Below are 22,618 nucleotides of genomic sequence, written 5' to 3' on the forward strand. Positions count from 1 at the left end.
TTAACAATACTTTCATTCAAGCAATTATCAGAGAGGATCACGCTTTAACAATAGCAGGTACTCCTACACCCAGAAGTTCAGCTACATCTGTGACTTAAGGAGTAAAACACAAAGAGTCCGTTTCCCTTCAGGAAGGCGGGTTAACAGGATAGAATAATGCTTTGATCCAAACTTGTCAGAAAACACCAGATGAGCATTAGTTTAGGTGCTGACTAAATTCTTCATCCCCAAGGGATCGAGCACATGAAGTAAGTAAAGTTTGTTTCGAGGATTTATTCAGTTCTATTTTATTTAATTTATTCAGCAACAACAGCCACCTCAAGGGGCTTTATATAGTATGGTAACGACGGTACAATAGAGCAAGATTACAGGAAGCTTGAGGATTTTGTCTGTGCACATTTGATAGCTGGCTGACTAATGCTTTCTGACATTTTCTGACAATAGATGCTTCTTGATGACTACTTAATGTCATTGCCGGTGTCTCAATTGCATAATTGTAATAAAAAGAGAGCAAAATGATTGGTATTGGATTTGACCTTTCAAGATATACACTTTTACACTCTGAGCCGCCACTTGATGACAGCTTTACAAAAAAAAAGTCAGTATTATGAACTTTTATCTATTCATTTGTCATCAGTTTCAAAGCCCTATTAAAATTCCTTTTGCCCAAATGTAAAATTTTTGACCCATTTACTGTAGACCTATTATGCTTTGTCTTTTAATAAACAATATATGCATACTACACATACTACTAATATACATTCATGTGAAAAGAAAAGGTTTGCAGTCTTGTGAAAAACCTTGTGATTCAATAGGAAGCATAGGAATTTAGAGGGTAATGTGCAGCCAGGGGCTGGTAATCAAATATACTTCAATGACTGATCATCATGTGGAACAATGTTCTTTGAGCAGATAACACCAAAGCAAAGCTTTTTAGTCATAATTCACACTGCCACATTTGGCAACTGGAAAAAAAGACTTAACAAGTATGACTTGTTCAGAAATGTTGGCAAAAGAAAGTCTCTTCTCTCTACAAAGAACATAACAGCATCTGAACAAATCACAAGATTTCTGGAACTACTGTATGGCTTTTGAGACAGACACGACCACAAAAGAGATGATAAGCCACAATTCACACTTCCATGTTTTGAGAAAGCCAAACACAACATATCAGCACAAACACCTCTTACCAACTGTCAAGCACAGTAGTGGAGTGGTGATGGTTTGGGTTTGTTTTGCAGTCACTCAGTCAACCATGAACTGTCTATACCAAAGTATTCTACTACTTCCACTTCAGGCTTGAGGACAATGGTCCCAAACACAGCAGTAAATCTACAACAACAGAATCATCCAGACTTTAAACTGATTGTAAAGCTGTGTTGGGACCATAAGAGAGCTGTGCTTAAACAAATACCTGCAAGCTTCAATGAACTGAAGCAACATTGTAAAGAAAAGTGGGCCACAATTCCTCCATAACAATGTCAGAGACTGATAAAGTCATACAAAAAACAATTGATTGATGACTGCATATTAAAACCCTTTTTTCACATGACTATATATGTTATACTGTTACAATGGTTGATGCTTAAGTTAAACAAGGCCAAACTCTAAAATAATGAGGTCAGTGTACAAGTGATCCTGATGTGCCACAAGCTCTGTCTTCAGCTGCTCTAAATAGTGTTTCAGACTTTCATTTAAACTCCTTGATCTGTATCATGTCAGTAATCTTGGAGATCCTTCATATGGTTACCCCAGTAACCACTGTTGGGTGTAATGTATTACAAAGTAATGTGATACTGTAATCACATTACGTCTTTCAATAACACACTAATGCAGCGTGTTACTGTACCAAATTCCATAATTCACTAACCTGCAGTACCAACAGAGGGAGATGTTTTATTTCAAGCCAACATTAAAATAATCACAGGAAAGCGCTTAAAGAGACATTGCATTCAGTTCATCATAAACACATTTACATGTAAACACATTTTAGCCACCTAGCTTAATTGTTTGTGACATAGAACAACGCTGGATTGTACTGCTTTAAATATATTATCTTCCTCTTCTGGTACTGCAACTTCTGCATGATTGTCCATTTCATGCTTTGAAGGGGCAAAGCGTGAAATGGACATAGTGGACCAGTGTGTCTATTACATGCTTTGTCATGATATAGGGTTGGTCAAGTATTGAAGTAACATACTGCATTACTTTTAATACATAATTTCTCTTGAGTAATGACCACGACATTGTGGGCTTACAGCTCCACACGGGCAGCCAGTCAAAAGAACGTTGACTTAAATGGAAGGGGATCATACCCAAAATGGCGTGTTGTAGATAAGGGTTGTACAGAGAGGCTGCATTAAAACCCAGAATAAGATAAAATTATTTTGAAAAAGTAGATCATGTGAAGCTACACCAGCAGGAATAGAATTAGAAATTTTGAGCTGAAAATGAACAAATTAGAGTTAAAAAAAAAAGAAGAAGAAAAAACTCCCATACAAGGGGACTTTTGTTAAATGCTAATATTTCCACAAGATGATATATTACAAATCACAATGCTAAGATCTTGATTTTTTTATTTTGTCTTTATTTTTCCAGCAATAAAGTAGAAATACTCGAGTCATACAGATGATTGCCTCATGTCACTGTAGTTGTGCAACTTGATATGGTGAACAGACAGCAGTAGCCAAACAAAGTGACTGAATCTAAAGCAAGTTTTGGTGAAAAGTGTGGCACTTCCTCTGTGATTACATCACAACCTGGATTAAATTTAATGTCTCATTAGCTTTTTAGGAAACACCTCATTCACATGCCACACAGCACTAGCAACAAGCAGGTAACATGTGCACTAGAAACCTGTCTTCCTCTCTTCTCATCCCATGCTCAGACGGTGGTGATCTGGTCGACAACTCTGGTGCTGTCATTCATTTCAACACACTCCACCTCCTGTCTCTGTCCTTCCCCTCCAGGTCCATGGCCCCGGCTCTTGGAGGGGGGCAGGAAGGTGAGGAGTGTGGGCAGGAAAGCCAACGTGTGCAGGGCCGAGCAAGCGGCCGTCAGGGTGAGGCAGCGAAATAGTGTGTGTGTGAGGTTGGAGCGTATGGAGCCAACGGGTACCAGGGCAGCACCGTAACAGATGAGCGTCTGTAAAGAGGGAACACCGTGTCTCTCCAGTGCCACTCTCACCCAGCGAGTCCTGCTTTCACCCCGACCTGCAGCAAAGCCACAGAGGAGGGGGCCGCTGCAGTCTGCTGAGTGCCCCAAAGCTGAAATCAAACATAGCACAGACATGCAATCCAGCTCTACACCCCATAAGGTCATGAAGCCCAGGACGCCAAACTGGACAGAGAGCAGTGTGAGGCCCAGCCACACAGACACCAGGGGCTCCACAACAGCCAGAGAGGTGAGACCCAACAGGAAAAGCACCGCCAGCAGTGAGTGTCTAAGTGGGGAGCTGACTGCTGCAGCATAGCGGTCCAGGTAGACGAAAGAAGGGTTGAAGATTAAGAAGCGGACTCGTGAGGTCAGTGACAGGCGTCGCAGCGTGTCCAGCAGCACTGACATCTCTTCGCGCTTGTTCTCCGTTGTTTTGGCAACCAAGAAGATGCGAGAAGCTGCCACATCAGGCTCTTCGCCCTGGCCGCGCTCTGCAAATATAATGTCATCTGCAAAGTGAGCAAACTGCGGCTCACGGAGAAAGGCGTGGCGCAGTGTGCGGGTGAAATTTTCCCGCGGCTGGCTGGTGGACTGGTTGCGATCTGACAGGTAGTTCAGGTAAGCTTCCAGCCAGCTTATTCTCTGGAAGCCTTTGGCATATTCCAGCAGATCCCGCTGCACTGAGGCATTCCAGTAAGGGGCACTTTCATAAATGTAGAATCCAATCACAGGAGAGTATGAGCTGAAGTAACGCTGCTGGGCTCGGGTGTACAATACTGTTGCGGTGTCCATTGCAACCAGTGCGCTAGGGTCAGAACCCTGGGTCACCTGTTGACGACACAAACATTTTTATTACATGCCACAAATAAAGACTTTATAATTCTGTAAAAGAGAAATCACCAGGTGTCTCACCTGTAGGAATCCCATCAATCCAAAAGAGATGTAAACCAGATACAGCAGAACCACAAAGGGTTTAACATAAGTGTTAGTGATCCAGTCTCCATAGCAACGTCGCACACAGCCCAACAAAAGGTGGGAGTCCTGAGGATGAGGGTCCGTGCTTGCTGTGGAATGTGGGTGAGGGTGTGGGTGTGGGTGAGTGGAGTTAGCAACATGAGCATGTCCACGAACAGCGGGGTTGTTAGTTGTATGCGGGTGAGGGTGTGTGTGTGTGTGAGTAAGGTCAGGGTTTGGTGTGTGAGTGTGACCAATCCCTTGTGGAGGATTCGTCACTTGGGTCTCCTCCTGGTAACGAGTGTACATTAAACACCTGTACCAAGCCGGTTTAGAGTCCAGACGGTCTGGTTTGGGGACTCGCCGGCAGAAGCAGCCATGTCTGTACCCGGTCTCCAGGTAGCCTGTAAACACCAGACAGGAACTGTAGAAGGACAACATGTAAACATAGCTGATGGTAACGGCCAGAGCAGCAGTGCGGCAGAAGAGCCGGACGGCTTCCATGTTGGTGAGCGGGGAGGCGGCCAGGCCCAAGGTCATCAGGTGGATCATGGTGGAGCCAGAGAAACGCAACATAACATCCTCGAAGACGCTTGCAACACGCTCTTTCACATGCTGGTCCTCACGGGTTCGTCTCCACGATGACAGCATCTCGAAGGAGCCGAAGAGCCCATGACCTGAGGACAAATAGAACAGCAATGAGAATGAATCTTGTATTAGACCAACAAATTTAAAAGAGATTGTAACAGTATCACACTTATTTAGCCAAAAAAAATTACTTTAGCAGAACTTTGTTATTTCTGCTCTATTTGGCTTGTTTCTTATATAGAAACTAGAGAGTAAAACTTTAAATACTGTCAATGACTAAAAACAGTAGTTAGGTATAAACATACAGAAAAAGAAAAGAGATGAGTAAAGAAATATTCAGTGAATCACAGGAAACTGGTAGCTGGTTCCAAAGCTGGCCAGGAAGCTGAAGGCTATGCCTCACTTTTTCTACATTTAAATACCCCAAGAACCACAAGTAAGCCTCCAATCTGATTAGACTGAGACAATTGCAGATAAAAAGCAAATCTGAAAATTAAGAATAAATAATATGTTTTGGTTTTTTTGGGTTTTTTATCTAAATTACACAAATTAGATTCTAATTATTTATTTTAAATAAATTAACTATTTTAGTTTAATTATTTATTTTATTCATTTGCTGCAAATGATGTCTCTTGACTTATCTGAAGAACCTTCACAGTTCACCAGAAGATACTTAGCTCTCTGTTTTCCAAACTCCAACCTCTTTGTTTTTAATTCATGGTTCCCTTAGCAGAAAACCAAGGTAATTTATTGGGATGCAAGACATCACCTGTATTAAAGACAAATGTTTTCTTGTAACTAGGCTTAAAATTAAAGCTCCTCTCTTCTTTACAAGGGGTCAAAACTATATAAGAACCTCCCAGGGATTTGTGTCTCCTCCCAATCTCAAACTGGGGATCTTTCAGCCTTGTTGCTTCAGTTTATTCATTTCATCAAATCCCAGTGTTGCACAAGGTAGTGCAATAGTGCTTCTGAATATTCCCTCTTTGTATGAGGTCACACCAAAATCCCATTTGAAGTGGAGATACATGAAATGACAGATGTAAGACACTGTGAAAATGCCATTTTCTTTTGATTGTAACATGCCCAACGTGAGAAATACCAGAAGCGCCATTGCTCCTGCAGTAGCAACAATAAAGAGACCAATAGTCTTAAAACAACAGCACAATTTTCACATGATAAGTGAAAGGAATGAATCATTGTCGATTCAATAAAGCAAATTAGTGCCCATTTCCATGAATTTGTGCTTGTCCAGTCTCACGTGCTGCGCATACACATTGATTTAGGTGCAGCAGATGGTTTTTAAGGGTTTTTTTCCTTCTGTGGTTGCCATAGCATCCGTGAGTCACCAGTAACACATGTACACCCCACCGCTACCACCATCACCCCCCTCTCCAGTGACCTCAGCATGGCGAAACACTTAACACCTAAGCAGAGGCGCATTGTACCGACACTTGAGGCGTGGGCGTGGAGTACAGAGAAAGTCTGCAGATCTGCGACTTGTGAGAGGGAATTAGACAGAGGATGACGGAGAAAAGAGGTGCAGAGGTTAATGTTGCAGAGACAAGATGAGAGCAAAAAAGAGAGGCTGGAGACAGCACTTGTGCAAGGATATTTACCAGCAGGAGACAGGCACACAAGCAGACACACTCACATATATAGAAGCACTTAGAGGAACATAGAAGGATGTTTCTTTTTCCTGAAACTATGTCTGCCCTTGATACGACTACTGTGTTGCAAAATGGGTTTTTTTTTCAGATATTGAAAAGTCTTTGTCAGTTTGTTAACTATGGCAAAAATGGAGCAAACAGGCAGAAGAAAATAAAAAATCTTAACAAGTGATCTTAACAAGTGAAGTATTGCTGCTGATGATCCTTGGGGGATATAATGTATGTATGTAGAGTTGTGTTTGGAAGTTTACTTACACTCATCATAGTCACGAATGTCATGTTGATTTTCAAATCCTAAGAATTAAAACATGAGAATTGGTTGCATAATTTTGGGTTGGTGTTGGATTTTCTCTAATCCACGCAGGGTAAAAAGTATACATACAGGCTCAGATATATGCATGCACGTTTTAATCTTTAAATAAGTGTTACTGCAGATTCTTCAGTTTCTTTTAACCTTGTTTTAGCCAAAGCTTATTAACTTCTCATTAGTGATTATGATTTACCACAACTGGTAGTTTCTCTTTGTCAGCATGATGAATGATTTGACCAATAGTCAAAACAATAGGGAAGTCCAAGGATCTCAGTGAAGATCTAAGAAGGAGAACTGTAGATCTGCATAAATTGCCATGGTCCCTTTGAGACATGGAGGAACAACTGAAGATTTCAAAATAATCAGCTCCAGCAATTGTAGGTAACGACAAGTTAGTTGGATTTATCAACACTTTACCAAGATCTAGAAGAAGATGTAAATTGTTACACCCAGATGAGAGGAAACTGGTTGTTGTTCAGGAACAATCAGGAACCACCAAGACTCAAGCCTGCCATGGCTGCTGGACATCCGTGTCACTGACCACAGTGAAGCACGTTGTCACGCTCCTGGGACGGTGACCCAATGTTTTCTGTTTTGTATTATTTATCCTTGATTTCATGATTTGTCTTTGCTAGTCTCTCGGTTTTGGTTTCTGTCTCAAGTATTCCTAGCTCCTTAGTTCTTTAGTCTTTTCTATGGTAAGTGGTATGTCATCCAGATATGGGTCAGGGCTGGCGCAGATGCCACTGTTTATGTGATAGCATGCCACATCTGGCCAATTGTGGTTTGGTTTATGTGGCCCAGGCTCATAGAAAACAGGTCTTCCCCGGATCCGGCATCAAGCTGGCACTTCTGACTGACTGGTGTCATGGCAGGGTGTATGTCAACCAGATGTGGGCCAGGTCTGTAAATGATGGCACTATTTATGTTCCTATTCTCCTATTTTAGTTAGAAGATCCAAATGCTATGTTAAAATACTATACTGCTATGGTAGCCAATGTTTCAAATGCAGGCTTGACAGGTTTGTGAGTGTACACATTTTGATCCCTGGCTCCTCCAGTCTGAATGAATGTAGTTAGGAAGCACTCAGTTTAGAGAAAGTGTGTGATTGAGTGAATGTGGCATGTTGTATAGAGCACTTCAAGTAATCCGGGAGAGTAGAAAAGTGCTATATAAGAATCAGTCCATTCACTGTCTGAACAGAGTTTCATCATGTTACTTTTGCACTGTTATGTTCCGGCACACGTTGTTATTACATGGCTTGATTAAGGTACACATTAGGCTGACATCTGGGGCCAGAGCTGAAACTGTTCTGGGCCAGCACAGGGCCAGCAGTGTGTCTGCAACTGGCCCGTGGCTGCACATGGCTCACATACCGCAAAAAATGATGGCCCTTTGGCCAGATCAGGTTTGCAGAGAACCACCAGTGTGTCTGCAACTGGCCTTGTGCTGCCCCATGTGTGGATTACATCTGGCAAACCTGATCTGGGCCACCAAAGGGCTGTCTTTTTTTGCGGTATGTGGGCCATGTGTAAGCACATTGTGTGGGCCAGATCCGGGCCATACCAATTTTGGCATGTGGGTAGGTTCTGGTTCTGTGTATTTTAGTCCTGTCTTTCCCTGCTTGTTGTCACGTTGTACCCTCTAGAGTCTGTGTTTCCTTGCTTCTAGTTTTATGTTTTGTTTCCTGCATTTGGTGTTCATGTTTTTCCAGCAAATAAAGCTGCATTTGGGTCCTTCCTCCTGGCTGCCACAAAGTGAACCATGACACAACTTTTACATCACCATGGACCAAGAGGTTACCAAAAAGGAAGAAGCCCTTGCTCCAAAATGTAAACCTTCAACCTCAACTAAAATTTTCAGCCGCCTATATGGACAAGCCAAATGTTTTATAGTCAAATGAGACATACAGTGGAGCACCCCTGATAATTTTCATGATTTTCTTTCATAAATCATTGGTTGTTTGGATTAGCAATTTCATTTAAATATATCATATAGCAGATAAACACAATGATATTTGAGAAGTGAAATGAAATTTATAGGATTTACAGAAAGTGTGCAATAGTTACTTAAACTAAATTAGGCAGGTGCATAAATTTGGGCACCCCAACAGAAAAATGACATCAACATTTAGTAGATCCTCCTTTTCAGAAGTAACAGCCTCCAAACACTTCCTATAGCTTCCAATGAGAGTCTGGATTCTGGTTGAAGGTGTTTTGGACCTTTCGTCTTTACAAAACATCTCCAGTTCAGTCAGGTTTGATGGTTTCCAAGCATGGACAGTCCGCTTTAAGTTACATCATAGATTTTCAATAATATTCAAGTCTGGGGACTGAGATGGCCATTCCAGAACGTTGTACTTGTTCCTCTGCATGAAGGCCTAAGTAGATTTTGAGCAGTGTTTAGGGTCATTGTCTTGTTGAAATATCCAGCCCCGGCCCAACTTCAACTTTGTGACTGATTCTTGAGCATTGTTCTCAAGAATCTGCTGATACTGACTGGAATCCATGCAACCCTCAACTTTAACAAGATCAATTTTAGTTTCATCAGTCCACAGCACCTTATTCCAAAATTAAGCTTGCTTGTCCAAATGTGCTTTAGCATACCTCAAACAACTCTGTTTGTGGCATGTGCACGGAAATGGCTTCTTCTGCATTACTCTCCCATTCAGCATCTCCTTGTGCAAAGTGCGCTTAATAGTTGAATGATGCACAGCGACACCATCTGCAGTAAGATGATGTTGCAGGTCTTTGGAGCTGGTCTGTGGGTTGACTATGATTGTTCTCACCATCCTTTGCCTCTGCTTATCTAAGATTTTCCTTGATCTGTCTTAACTAGAACTGTGCCTGTGGTCTTCCATTTCCTCAATATGTTCCTCACAGTGGAAACTGACAGCTGAAATCTCTGAGATCACTTTTTCTATACTTCCCCAAAACCATGATGTTAAACAATCTTTGTTTTCAGGTGTTTGAGAGTTGTTTTGAGGCTCCCATGTAGCCACTCTTGAGAGAAGACGCAAAGAGGAGAAAAACTTGCAAATGGCCACCCTAAATACCCTTTGTCATGACTGGATTCACCTGTGTATGTAGGTCAAGGGTCAATGAGCTTACCAAACAAATTTTATGTTCCAAAAATTGGTGCTAAAGGTATTCTAATCAATAAAACCACAAGGGTGCCCAAATTTATACACCTGCCTAATTTAGCTTAAGTAACTATTGCACACTTTCTGTGCTTCATTTCACTTCTCAAATATCATTGTGTTCATCTGCTACATGATATATTTAACCCTTTAAGACCTACCATAGAACCAAGTCTGCCAGAGCTTATCTTTATATTTTTACATGCTGTAGTGCCATTTTTGGGAGCATTTCAAGTTGCTATACATCAATACAACCGTTATAGCCCAAACTTTAATAATATGTATGCATTAAGTGCATAATAACTACACAAATTGCAAAAAAGTGCAATAAACTACCAAAAAATTTAAAATCATTTTTGGGTTTTTTTTTATATATATATTTCTAGTTAGAGAATTTTAAGAGGTTTATCCCTCAAAACTGTAAACACAAAAAAGGTGCACAAAATATTTTCCAACAACAGGAAATTTATTTTGAGTGTCTTCATAGTTTTATTTTTGAGATACACCAATTTTTATATACTGCAGGAAAAACGGAAAAGAAAATTATAATGCAAATTTGCAAAAAAAACAGCATTTGCATCAAAATAAACTATTTCCAGCAGTGCAATTTGAGTTCTAAGCATCCCAGAAACGATACAGAAAGTCATAAAGTCAAACATGACTTTTGAAAACACCAGTGTAGGCTTATAAAGCCCCGAAGGTAAAAAAAAAAAAAAAAAGAATCACTTCCGGTTCCAAGCAGGTAATGGCGGACATGCAATAGTTCGCGCTGACGTCTGTTCCAACGTAGGAAGTGTTATGAACAGCTGATCAGATCGGCAAAGCGAGTTTCTGGAATATTATGTTTTTGTTGCTGCAAGTGCTTTTTATGCAGTTTTTGCAAAGCTATATGTGGAAGGAAACCGTGACCTAGGACAAGCTGATGGCATAACATGTAAGTACAACTCTTCCGGTTTCTTATGCAAAAAAATTACTGCGCAAGCTTACATGGTTGCAGAGCTACAGGGATTTAAAAATAGTTACGCAAAACGGAGCATGCCCGCTCCGACTGGTTTTAAAGGGGAAAATGAAATTGCTGATCCAACCAACCAATGATTTATGAAGGGAAATCATGAAAATTATCAGGGGTGCCCAAACGTTTGCATACCACCGTAAATTAAGCTATTTGGCCACAATGAAAACAGGAATTCGGAATTATTCGGCGGCATAAAGGTGAGGCTTATAAACCTAAGAGCACTGCTAGCTATTAAGCATGGTGATGGGAGCATCATGTTCTGGGGCTGTTTTGCTGGCAGTGACATTGTAGAATGTGGATGGAATAATGAAGCAGGAGGACTACCTGCAAATTGTTCATATCAACAGCTATATGGTTGAACCTTTGACACAATTGGATGTTCCAACTGGACAATGACCCCAAACACATATCTAAACTGGCTTTGAAATTGATAAATCAAGCTAATGGTAAGCTTCTAAAATTGCCTCCCCCAAAGACAGTTTTTAATAACTGTCTAAATAAATATGTGAAAAAACAACTTACAATACTGTAAAACAAATAAAGGTAACAGATTATCTCATGAGGTGCTTATATGACATTTTCTTAAAAACTAAATGATCCATTAATTTGATTTTTACATATCAATTAATGTGGAATGACTGAATGTGGGGATGACTGTTTTAGTTAAATTACAAAATAAAAATAAATTTGGGGAATTTAAGAGCAGCTTGGTTTTACGAGTTTTCCTGTGAAACAGCAATAATTTCTTTATGACTTTATTAGTCTCCGACATCATTGTGGAGTAATTTATGCCCACTTTTCTCTGCAACAATGCTTCAATTTATTCGCTCTGGCAGCTCTCTTAAGGTTCTGCCACAGCTTTTCATTAAGGTTGAGGTCTGGATGTTGAATGGACTACTGCAACACCTTGATTCTTTTCTTTTTCAACTATTCTGCTTGGGATCATTGCCCTGGTGCAGGGGTGGCAAACTCCAGACCTCAAGAGCCGGTGTCCTGCAGGTTTTAGATGTGTCCGTGATCCATCACAGCTGATTTAAATAGCTAAATTACCTCCTCAACATTTCTTGAAGTTCTCCAGAGGCCTGGTAATGAACTAATCGTTTGATTCAGGTGTGTTGACCCAGGGTGATATCTAATACCTGCAGGACACCGGCTCTCAAGGCCTGGACTTTGCCACCCCTGCCCTGGTGCCTGACCAAGTTTGCTCTTGCACTGATGACCTCACATTTGACTCTAGAATTCTCTGGAAAACAGATGAGTTCATGGTCAACTGCAAAACCAGGTCAAATCACCATACTGTGCTTGACAATTGATATGAAGTATTTGTCCTACTTGTACTGTACTGCTTTTTCCCTGCATTTTTGTCTGTAAAATAAACAAAACTTTCAACATAGCTGCAGTTATAGTATGTACAGTAGGCCAATATTGGTCTCTTGTACTCGGTGAAGGCAGGAATGGTGGAGCCAAAGTACAGACTTACGGAGATAAAAAGGTACACTCAACACTGACTTATTGCTAAACACAACAAAATAACAAAACAGACTGGCAGACAGAACACACAGTATGAAACGAGAGAAATAGCAACACAGACCAAGGAAAACGCAGGGTTTAAATACACAGAGGGAGCAATCAGGGAATGGGAGACAGGAGGGAAACACAGCTGGGACAAATCAAGCCTAATGAGGCAAGGGAAGCAAAACTAAAAACACTGACATGTGACACGGACTTTCAAAGTAAAACAGGAAACATAACACAGAGACTGTATTATGAGAGCTGTATCCAGTTGACAAGGGGATACAGCTGACAGGGGAAACAGAGCAACTATTGAACACAGACAGAAACCAGAAGACTAAAAACTCTAACATTGAACCCAAAATATTAGAAATGATAAATAATGACAAAATCGAAGTTCAGTAATCATGAAAAACTTCAGCCTCCCAAGTACCCTAACAAGTGGTCAACAAATATATCAGTCAAACTCTTCTATAAAATGCCTGAAATTTTCCTAGAGCTCTAGGAAACATTTTTGTGCATCTGACCAACTGTTCAAACATGAAAAATCCTTAGTTGGCAGGTTTATGAAACAGAAGAAAGCCTGAAATTAAGTCATGAGAAAAGTACAACTGTGATATTTTCTATAAAAAAATGACTAAAATGGTCCATCAGTTATCAGTCCCCCCCCCCAAACTGGGGTCCAAATTAATTCACATGGTGATTGGGTCACCAGGAAAATTTGGATTACTGTATTTACTTTCTGCGTTTCTGTTAAAAATCTCAGTTTTAAACAAGCAGGAAGCTTGCACTTGTCACACTGATGTACTGTGCACTGCACCATTTCTGTTAGGCAGAACTCCCCAAAGCTCCACAACGGAGGTGAAAAGTGCAAAGTTAGCAACACCCACAGAGCCACAGCAGTGACAGTAATGGCAGGCTGAAGCAGACCAGAATGATCCTTTACCGTTAACAATTTACCCTCGTTGCTACACAATCACACACCTGGTGAGTTAATGGCCCAAAGTCATTATCCCATCAATGTGCAACTTTTTAAATTAGCGAGCACAATGTGAAACATCTCTTGTGATTGATTTTAAAAGAGAAAGACACAAATCTCTGTCATTTTTAAGATATTACAAAAATACAGCATTCTTCCTTAATCCAAATCCTATCTTCCCCTGTAACAAAGCTTTCTCTCTCGCCTCACGCTGTCCTCCCACCTTTTTCTGTCTGCCCACTTGCATTCTGAGAAGATCCTTCTCCCTGCCTGCCTGTCTTCCTTCTAACTACAGTTTAACTTCATTTTCTGCTAAGAGAATCCTTATCTCAGCCTGCATTTGGAGTGATATTTCATATTTTATCCTCTCTGCCTGTTTCCCTGTACTTTCTGTTCACTCTGCAGTTGTTCTAAGCCTGACAGCAGCCTTTCCTCGCCCACTTTCTCTTTGTTCCTTCTCTATATCTTATCCCTGCCCAACCAAATAAACAAATTTACTTAATTAATTTAGTGCCAAATGCAACACAAATGAATGCTCAAACACTGATACAACTTTATTGGCCCTTTCCACATGCAAGGTGCTGCATAATTAGGAATGCAGAGACAATCCAATTACGCAGCTGAAATAGTCACTGATCAGTAGCAGAGGTTTGTTAAACTGCTGATTGATTTTTTTCACTTTAGGAAATACACAGTAGGATAAATACTACTGTGCAACCCCATTTACAACAATGTTATGAATGCATGTGGAAAAGTCATCACCAAATCAAAAATATGCTTGTATGTCTTTAATATTTCCAGTTAAACAAAATGTTAATTTTGTTTAATATTAGTTGTTGTTTTTAGCAATACCCCAAAGAAGTATTTATCCTTAAATTATATATATATATATATATATATATATATATATATAATTACATTGATACCCAAGTTTTATACTACCTGTAAATCAGCATTTTCACTGGCTTCCAAAATCAATTGCATGTTGGGGCTGCCCCCTTAATCAACCTTAAGCTCTTTGGACACTTACAGAGGGTTATAAATTGCACTGAAAGGTTTTTCCTTCCATCACTAGAATGTGATTATTACATTAAGCAGTATTGTTGCACAAACAGTTTTAAAAGTGTCTTCATTTCAGCTGTACTAAATTTGATGCGACATAAACAAAGCACAGCAATGCCTCTTCACAGAATATAAACTTAAATTGTACCAGGTTTAATTACAAAGATGTGATCACCGACTGTTATCCAAAGTGAAGTTGTATTTAAAGGAAAAGCTGGGCATTTTTACCACTGGCTACCTATCCAGGGTGTGCCCCGCCTTTCGCCCTGTGACAGCTGGGATAGGCTCCCGCCCCCCCACGACCCTGGAAAAGGATAAGTGGAAGCGAATGGATGGCTACCATTTTATTCCTTGAAACTAGTCCTAAGTGCAGGGTAGATCTTACTGAGAAACAAAGGACAACTGTGCACTTGTGCAGGGACTTCTCAAGAACACGGCAGGCTCACCCTAAAGCAAACCATATTTTATGATCCTTCTACACACTAATTGATACCATAATTTAGACAACAGACATCTTGTAATAAACAAGACTTGAAATGCTAAAGCACTAATCAGAAAAGTGTTCACTGTGATCGCATATCAAGTGAACAGTGGGGTAGTTTTCCTGTAGACTTCTATGCAACCAGACTTGTTTCTGCAAAAAGAGGGGGCACCTCCTGCTGGCCATTAAAAAAACTGCAGGCTTAAGGCATGGGCTTCAGTTTGAAGATCTGGAAGATAGTCTGTGTACAATGTTATATACAACGTGAGTAAAGTGTTATTACATATGTGTGTATGTATCTGTGTGTGGCTCTGTCAGAACCGGGGTTAGGGAGTAGCAGTCTGTCATGACTGGTTTGGGTGAGTAGAAAAGAAGAGAGCGGAGGAAAAGACACACAAAAGACACACTCTGTAAGACAGCCAGAGTTTATTAACAACTAATGATTGAAAGCAAAGTGGTGAATAAAGACATATATGGTGAGTTAAGTTAATGTTGTTAAAGTCAGAGGTCTTGTTGGCATGTAAAATAACTTCCTGTCCCATCTCACAACTCATTCAAGACTCTGCTTCAGCTGCAACTTAAAACTTTTTTGAACCTTTAGTTTTAGTTTTTGCCACTCGTCAAAAAACATGTTGTTGTTACCATCATCCTCTCTATCAGTAAGTCAAGTTCATGCCCCACCACTTGTCAGTCATTTTGAAGACCTGTCTACTCTGAAATGGCATTCAGCCTTAGGCAGACATCTGAAAAATCTATTACAACAGGTACTGAAAAAGCAGGCTGCGAGGTACAGGCAAGCAAACTGCGAAGGAAAAGCAATGCCAATGTTCTGTGCGGCTCCCACCTGCCATGGATTAGCATCGGTTACTCTTTGAAAACGTCCTATACATACAGGTCAGTTCCAGATAAATGGGAAAATTATTTCATAAACACCCAAAAGGTAAAATATACTTTGTGATATTATTTGTTATTTCTACAGCAAATATATCAGAGTTAAACCTACCAAGCATGACGAAAGGGATCCCCAAGTACGTGGAGTTGTAGGTGGCCCCAGTCAGGTTGAGTATCCCAGCAGCAGTAAGGCCTGATAGAGTGATGGACAGCAGAGCTAGCAGTCCCAGCCAGGGTTTGGACCTCACACAGTCCCTCATGGAGCAGCAAAGGACGACAAGCACCCCACACACTCCCAGGCTGGCCAACAGGGGGCGACGTGCCAGCACTGAGGAGAACTGGAAGTCTGTCCTCAGAGAAGATGAAGTAGAAGGGTAGAAGCCCAACTTTGGGTGCAACTCTGCAAAGTGCTGCAACTCAGCACAGAAGGCCTTTTCCCACTGGCTGGCCACCCGGTCCATCAGGCCGCCTGGGGCTTGGAGGTAGTAGGTGAGCTGCAGCGCCCTGGCAGATCGGACACCTTCTCCCCTCACTCCCATTCCCTGAGCTCGCATCGCCCCCCCAGGACCCCAGCCCTGCACACCACCCATCTGGTGGCCAATGTACGCTTGCCGCCCATCTGCCAGCTGTGTGATGGGGTACCTCAGGACGGGCACGGAGCGATTGGAGTTGCGAGCTGACTGGATCTCCTCCATGGCGCGGATGATGTCATCGATGATGCAGACATTCTTGTCATCAAGAAGGCAAAGGTTGGAGAAGGAGTAGTTGAAACTGTTGAAGCCTGTTGCTGGCACAGTTACCTGCATCTGGTAGATCCGTCTGTGGAGCTGCGAGCAGAGAAAACAAAGAGAGAAAGAGCTTTATTTGCTCAGCTTAACGGTGGCTTTCCTGGATAAACTGTGGGAACAGTGAAAAGTTTCACTACGCAGCACACAAACTGAGTGTCAGCCACTCATTCACCTACTTTGTGTTCCTGTTTGTGCGACTACTAGGGAGAGAAATTTGGGGAAGTGTGTGTGTTTGTGTGTGTGTATGTGTTTATATATTACTCAACAGAGAAATAATAGTTGTCTCAGAGTACTCCTCCATTTCTATGGCGAGAGGACAACTGTGCCAGCATCCACGGTGCTGGTTACTAAGCAACAGGCCTGATGCCAGTCTCTGCCATGGTGAACACGAGAAAAGCTTTCTCCTACCTCAGATTGCTGCATTGGCTTAAGAAAGGGAGTGTGATTCTGCAGGAATGTCTCCTGAAAATTATTATAATTTTGGTTTAAAAGTTACTGTCCTGCAGCAACCTGTCCTAAGATTTATTGTAAAATAAACTTTTACTGCAAATTCTTCCACTCTGTCATCATTATTGTCGACAGCTTCATGGCAGAGACTTAAAATTCCTGCTGTAGGTGCCTCAAGCACGTACACTAACTTCAGATGCCTGCTCTTTAATAGTTGAACACTACAAGTGAACGTTAACTTCACTTCCACTTGCATGCAGTTATCTTTATCAAGAGTAAACCTACCATGCTCTATCAACACAGAGTCGATTGTTTTCTTTTGATTATTCAAGAAGGGTTTTTAGTAATCATCCTCAATATAAAATTCATGAAACAGCTACTGTGTACGTAGGTGTATGAAGTGTGTTTATGCATTATGTCTCCAAGAAAATTTCTCTGTGGGATAATAAAGTCTTATCATGGTTGTTATGTTAAAGAAACTAAAGTGACCCTGTTTTAAAAGGTGGATATTATTTCAGATTTATATTCTCTGTGGATCACTAACTAGCTGGTGGTGAGAGTTAAAGAAAAAATATTCATAAAACAAGACTATAAACAATAATTAATTCTTGTAGATGGCTGGGAATCTTTTATTGTGTTAAAAAATCCAACATCAACATATACGAAGATATTTGATGGGGATAACTTTCCAGCAACATATTTTATGGACTAGTTAGAAACTTTGCAAAACCATCTGTGATGCTACTATATATGATAGGTGTGAGACTGTGTGTTTTGTGCCAACCTATAAAGGGGGTATCTGCTTTTTGCTGTGTGAAAACTGACATATCCTGCAGCCCTCCTGTAAACTTAAAGCCCCAGTCACACAGAACTAGAGACTGGGTGTCAGAAACCAGGTAACCACTGGTCGCTAGGAGAAAGAATGAGTATCCCTAACCTGTTGCAAGTGGTTGTTGTAGGTTGGTAGCAATCCCTTTGAAATTTACTGTTAAAGACCCAATCACGAAGATTTAGAGACCAGTATTCTGAGACCACTTGATGAGTGGTTGCAGGAGGCTGCATGCTATTGTTATGTGACATTGGTACACAAAAAAGGTAAATGCTACTGCATTGAAAATCTCTTTGTGAGTGCTTTGGTTGCTAGCAGAAAGCAGCAGTCACCTAGTTTGCATGGAAGACATCGACTTTTCTGCAAACACTTGCCAATCACTCTCTAAGTAGTTGTGAAACTGTAAAAAGTGTGACCCAAACTGGAAATGGAGACCATTCAACCTCAAAATAAAAGTTGAGCAAGTAAAGCCAGTGCAGCACAACTTTTTCTGCCCGTGGCCATCTCCCTGTACAACTCCTCCATCTAATACACTATAAACACTGCAATAGTTACATCCTTTTTGCACACACTCTTTTCTACTCTGTAATATTCCTGTCAATATTCTTGATATTCATTTATATTCACCTCTGTTAATCCTTGATATTTATCATTGAGTGATTGTATATATATATATTAGTGCTATTTCTTAAATTTGTAAATCTGTAACATATTGGATTGTTTTAATAGTTTAGTCTATTACCCTTGGCGTATTGGAGCAACTGTAACCCACATAATTTCCTTAGGGTATGCTATCCTTAATAAAGTATGCTGATTCTGATTACTTTCTCCAAACATTACTATCACTTTATGGTAAGTTAGCAAGTGCTTGCAGTCTTCCATGGAAACTACAGGCAATTCCAGTAATCTGCTAGGGACTAAATCAATCACAAGGAGGTCACGGCGCAGAACCCTCTTTGCAACTGATTTCACTCACTGACATCCAGTAACCACTCGCCAACCAGTCACTGTTTTCCCGTAGCGACCAGAGGTTTCCAGGGGATTTCTGACCAGTCTCTAAGAAACTGGATAAACAGTAAAGAAAATGGATACATTGGTTGGGCTCTAAAACCACACTAGAGCCATGTTAGGAGAACTGTAGAGCAGAGATTTGTTCTAAATAATAACATTTGACTTAAACAGAAAATGCCTCGAGAGAAATTCTAATTTTTACTCGATAAATAGAGACTTTAACCTGCTGGTGGAAAAAGATTAAAAAAGAAAAACACAATTAACACAGCGCTGTGTATCCTCTGGGAACCGAGTCTATATCCATAATAATATACTTCCAGTAAACAGTTGTTAAGACATTTCTTGACCATGGTGTTGGCTCACATGTGTGCCCCTGCAGTGAAATGATGCTGTATATTTGCTTTGTCTTTTCAAAAACAACATGCAGTATCACATAACAGTAAAGTACGGGTTGTTTGAACACTGAACATTTTCCCACAAAGGATGAAAACCACCTCAAAAAAGAGCGAGCTGTAGTGAATCAGTTTATTTACCAACTACAGATTAAATACTTCAGTAGATGCAGTCAATGGGTGTGACTCAGAAATCTTACTCTTACTGCAAGTGGAAATCCCGTCTAGTTCTTTCTCTCGCTCTTGCTGATATCGCTCTCTCCACCGACGCATGCTTTAACTTACTACATGCAACAAGTTCAGACCCAGAGGGATGCAAAAAAAAGCTTCTGGGAAAATGCAAGAACTCATATGCTGAGGGCAAGCCAAGAGCAAGCAAAGACACAGGAAAAGGAGTCTTGAACCTCACGGATGATATGCAACACTGTAAGATTACGTAACAGTGGATTTACCCTTTTACAGCACTCTCTTTTATGCACCAACCTGTTTCTCACTCGCTGCCCGTTGGCAGCAAAAGATGCACAGCTCTGAGCTCTCTAACTGTGGCAGTCCTCTGTGGACCAACGCTGAATTCTGCATGTATGTAAAGTAGGCCACAATAACATTCTTTGATAAACACATACACAGAAAAGCATGCGTGGATGGAGCTCTCACAAACTCAATCTCCTCAGCAGAGCTCGGCGTGTCCAGCATATGAGTCAGCAAGCTCTGATAGCAGCCTAATAACTTCATGAAATCATTAAACTAATTGCTCTAGGGGTGTCAGGCTGATACTCATAACACCATTTAGGTGTACCAACATAGAGACCTCTAAGCTCCAGTTAACGTGTGATTAGGATACCCTGCTTAATAACCTCAAAAGGCTGTCAGGGTGATTTGAAATAAGACTCCAGTTAATGAATATCAGTCACGGAGAGTGAGGAGTGAGGCAGCCTACAGATACTGACCTTCACCTCTTTGTGTTTCTGAATGAGAGCTTGTTTTTAAAGCTGTAGATGCACCTCGTTTTCTGATGTATACACCATGATTTAAAGGGCACAGTAGCTAACTTGTCAAATGCTGTACTTTTCAAGTGCTGTGTGTTTTCGCTTGGCATTTCGCCACAGGTTCCTCGCGGAGTGGGTGGGTAGGCCTATATGTGCTCTCGAACTCTAAAAATGACCATTCAAAGGTTATAGGTCGGCTCACATTCCGTCCATTTCAATCTTGGCACCTACTAGTTGAAGCCTATTTCTTCAGCAGACACCTGTGTACGTGTTTATTTGCTTCGTTGTCATATTTGTGTTTTTATCATTTCTTTATTAATCGTGAAAATACTTTAAAGATACTTTTACATTTATTTTATTTTATTTTATATATCAGACTGCTTGTCAGCTGAAATTCACAATTACTAAAGAAATGAGTTGAGAGTCTGTGCCATGTGTGCACGTGCGTACCTTTAGTATGGCGTCCAGATGAACCGGATCCATCACGCTCCCCTTTCGGGTGGTGATGATCACGCGCCCATAGCGGCCCGGAGTCTGCAGGTCAGAGTAGAGCGCGTGCTTGGAGCGGTTCACTGGGAACAGACTGTCCACGAGGTTGCCCTCAATCTTGGCCAGGCTGTGCTTGGGCGCGAGCAGGCTCTCCACGTCCTCTTCCACGCGGTACCGGCTAAAGCTGGAACCCAGCAAGATGGAGAGGAGCACGGGCGCGGAGGCGAAGAAGACCGGGTGGCTCGCCACGAACCGACCCAGCGCGTGGAACGAGGTCCTCAGGCCCGCGTGCAACACCTGGCGCAGCATCCTAGCGCGCGGCCGCGGCTCGAGCCTCTCCCACCGACCGGAAAGCCCCGGAGCACTGCCGAGCATCAGGGGCTGCCGGACGCATCGGTGGGCTCCGTGGGTTTTTGTCCGGGGTAGAGGAGGTGATGCCCGGTGGTGGGAGGATTTGTCCCCCGGAGCAGGAGGTCACCAGCCGGGAGAATCCAACCCTCCTCCGGTCACAGGGGCGCCCCTTGGCCGGGGTTCTCTCATCCGCTGGAATAACGCAAAGGACAGAAGGCTGCAAAATGAGCTAGCATTTATCTGCTTTGCGTTCAGAAATTATATCGCCAGCTCTACTTTAAATTTAATAGTCAGTACCCCGCTGCGTTCCGCGCCTTCTGCAAACTGCAGGGCTCTGTGCGCAAGAGAAAAATCGCAGAGCCCAAGTGATCTCATAATTAGACTTGTTAAGCGTCTCCCCTCAAAACTGTCTAGTAGTTCTGTTCGCAGCGCGCGCTGAACACACGTTGTAGTTGCACTATACCAAAGCAAGGCTGTACATACCCAAAGAGGAGAGCGGGGGTACCGACCCGGTGATGACGGAGATCATCTAAGACGCACTCAGACCGAGATATTATCCTGCCGGCTGTCCATGCGTCCAGCTCCACCCTGCATCACCAAGTCAGCACACAGCCGGATGGGTGGTCGAGGTGGGTGGGTGTGTGGGTAGGTGAGAGTCGCAAGATGGGATAAGGTGAGGCGTTGTGCATGCAGTGGGGATGCCGGTATAGCTGCGTGTGAAATCAGCCTAATTTGGGCTTTTTTTCTCTGCGGCAGAAGGCTGTCATCCACCCTCTCCTCTCCGCGTTGCTCCGGTGGTATAGCGGAGCTTCCGTTCATCTGCCACTAATTACCGGCTTTCAAACTGGGGACCGTCTCTCTCTCTTTTTCTCTTTCTCTTTGCTTTCCCCCCTCTTTTGCACCGCCCTCACGACCCGCTCCAAACCCCCTTTTTCGGCCCCGCCTCTCACCGTTCCGCGCCGCTACGATGCAGAGAAACGACGATGTGAGTGGAGAAGGATTTCTAGGAATTCAACATGTTACAAGTGTTTACACAGGTTCTGTGATGTCTTTATATCAGAAAAAGAAGAATTAGAGTTGCTCGGTGCATACTAATATTATGGTACTGCTGTGATTGTTCCCTCAGTTTTGGGATGTTTTCAAGCTTGAATGATTTTTTTATAAGAGAAACGTGCAGCTGTTACAACATATTTGTGTTTTTACTGCAGGGTTAAATAGAACTTCTTCTTTTTTTTTTGCGCAGACACAAAGTATCTCTTAGGTTTGCTGTTGTGTAGCTCGTTACCATGGAAACGGAACAATTACTGTGTTGTTTTTTTATATGCTTTCGTTCCTATGGCAATGGTGATGCCACCCATCCCCCCAAACATTCACTCACACACACTCACACACACACACGGTCACACACCTGCTGACTCCCAATCTGCTTATGGCGTGGTGGAGGTGTCTGATACAGTGGCATTAAAGCCATAAGAGTGAGGGAGAAAGCATGAGAGAGAGCAAGGAGCAGAGGAGGAAATAATGAGTGCAGACAGACAGAGATCACTCTCTTCTTGTCTGTCTGTGTG

At 42.0% G+C, this 22,618-nt stretch overlaps 1 protein-coding gene across 2 annotated transcripts; it reads right to left on the reverse strand.

Moving 5' to 3' along the window:
• Positions 1–2,883: 2,883 nt before the first annotated feature.
• Positions 2,884–21,074, reverse strand: ptchd1 (patched domain containing 1). Of its 2 annotated transcripts, XM_085362042.1 has the most exons (6): positions 20,661–21,008; positions 16,332–16,584; positions 15,870–16,289; positions 4,390–4,787; positions 4,069–4,197; positions 2,884–3,984 (listed from the first exon to the last, which is right to left on the reverse strand). In XM_085362042.1, the coding sequence occupies exons 1-6, from the start codon at positions 21,006–21,008 to the stop codon at positions 2,884–2,886; spliced, it is 2,649 nt and encodes an 882-aa protein (XP_085218168.1). The 2 variants fall into 2 exon arrangements, with proteins under 2 accessions (XP_085218168.1, XP_085218167.1); XM_085362041.1 differs by having other exon boundaries at positions 4,069–4,787; positions 15,870–16,584; positions 20,661–21,074.
• Positions 21,075–22,618: the final 1,544 nt, after the last annotated feature.

Source organism: Diplotaxodon limnothrissa, linkage group LG9, assembly GCF_057381915.1.
Source record: "Diplotaxodon limnothrissa isolate DT_005_m linkage group LG9, D_limnothrissa_male_GT1.1, whole genome shotgun sequence".
NCBI lineage: Eukaryota > Metazoa > Chordata > Actinopteri > Cichliformes > Cichlidae > Diplotaxodon > Diplotaxodon limnothrissa.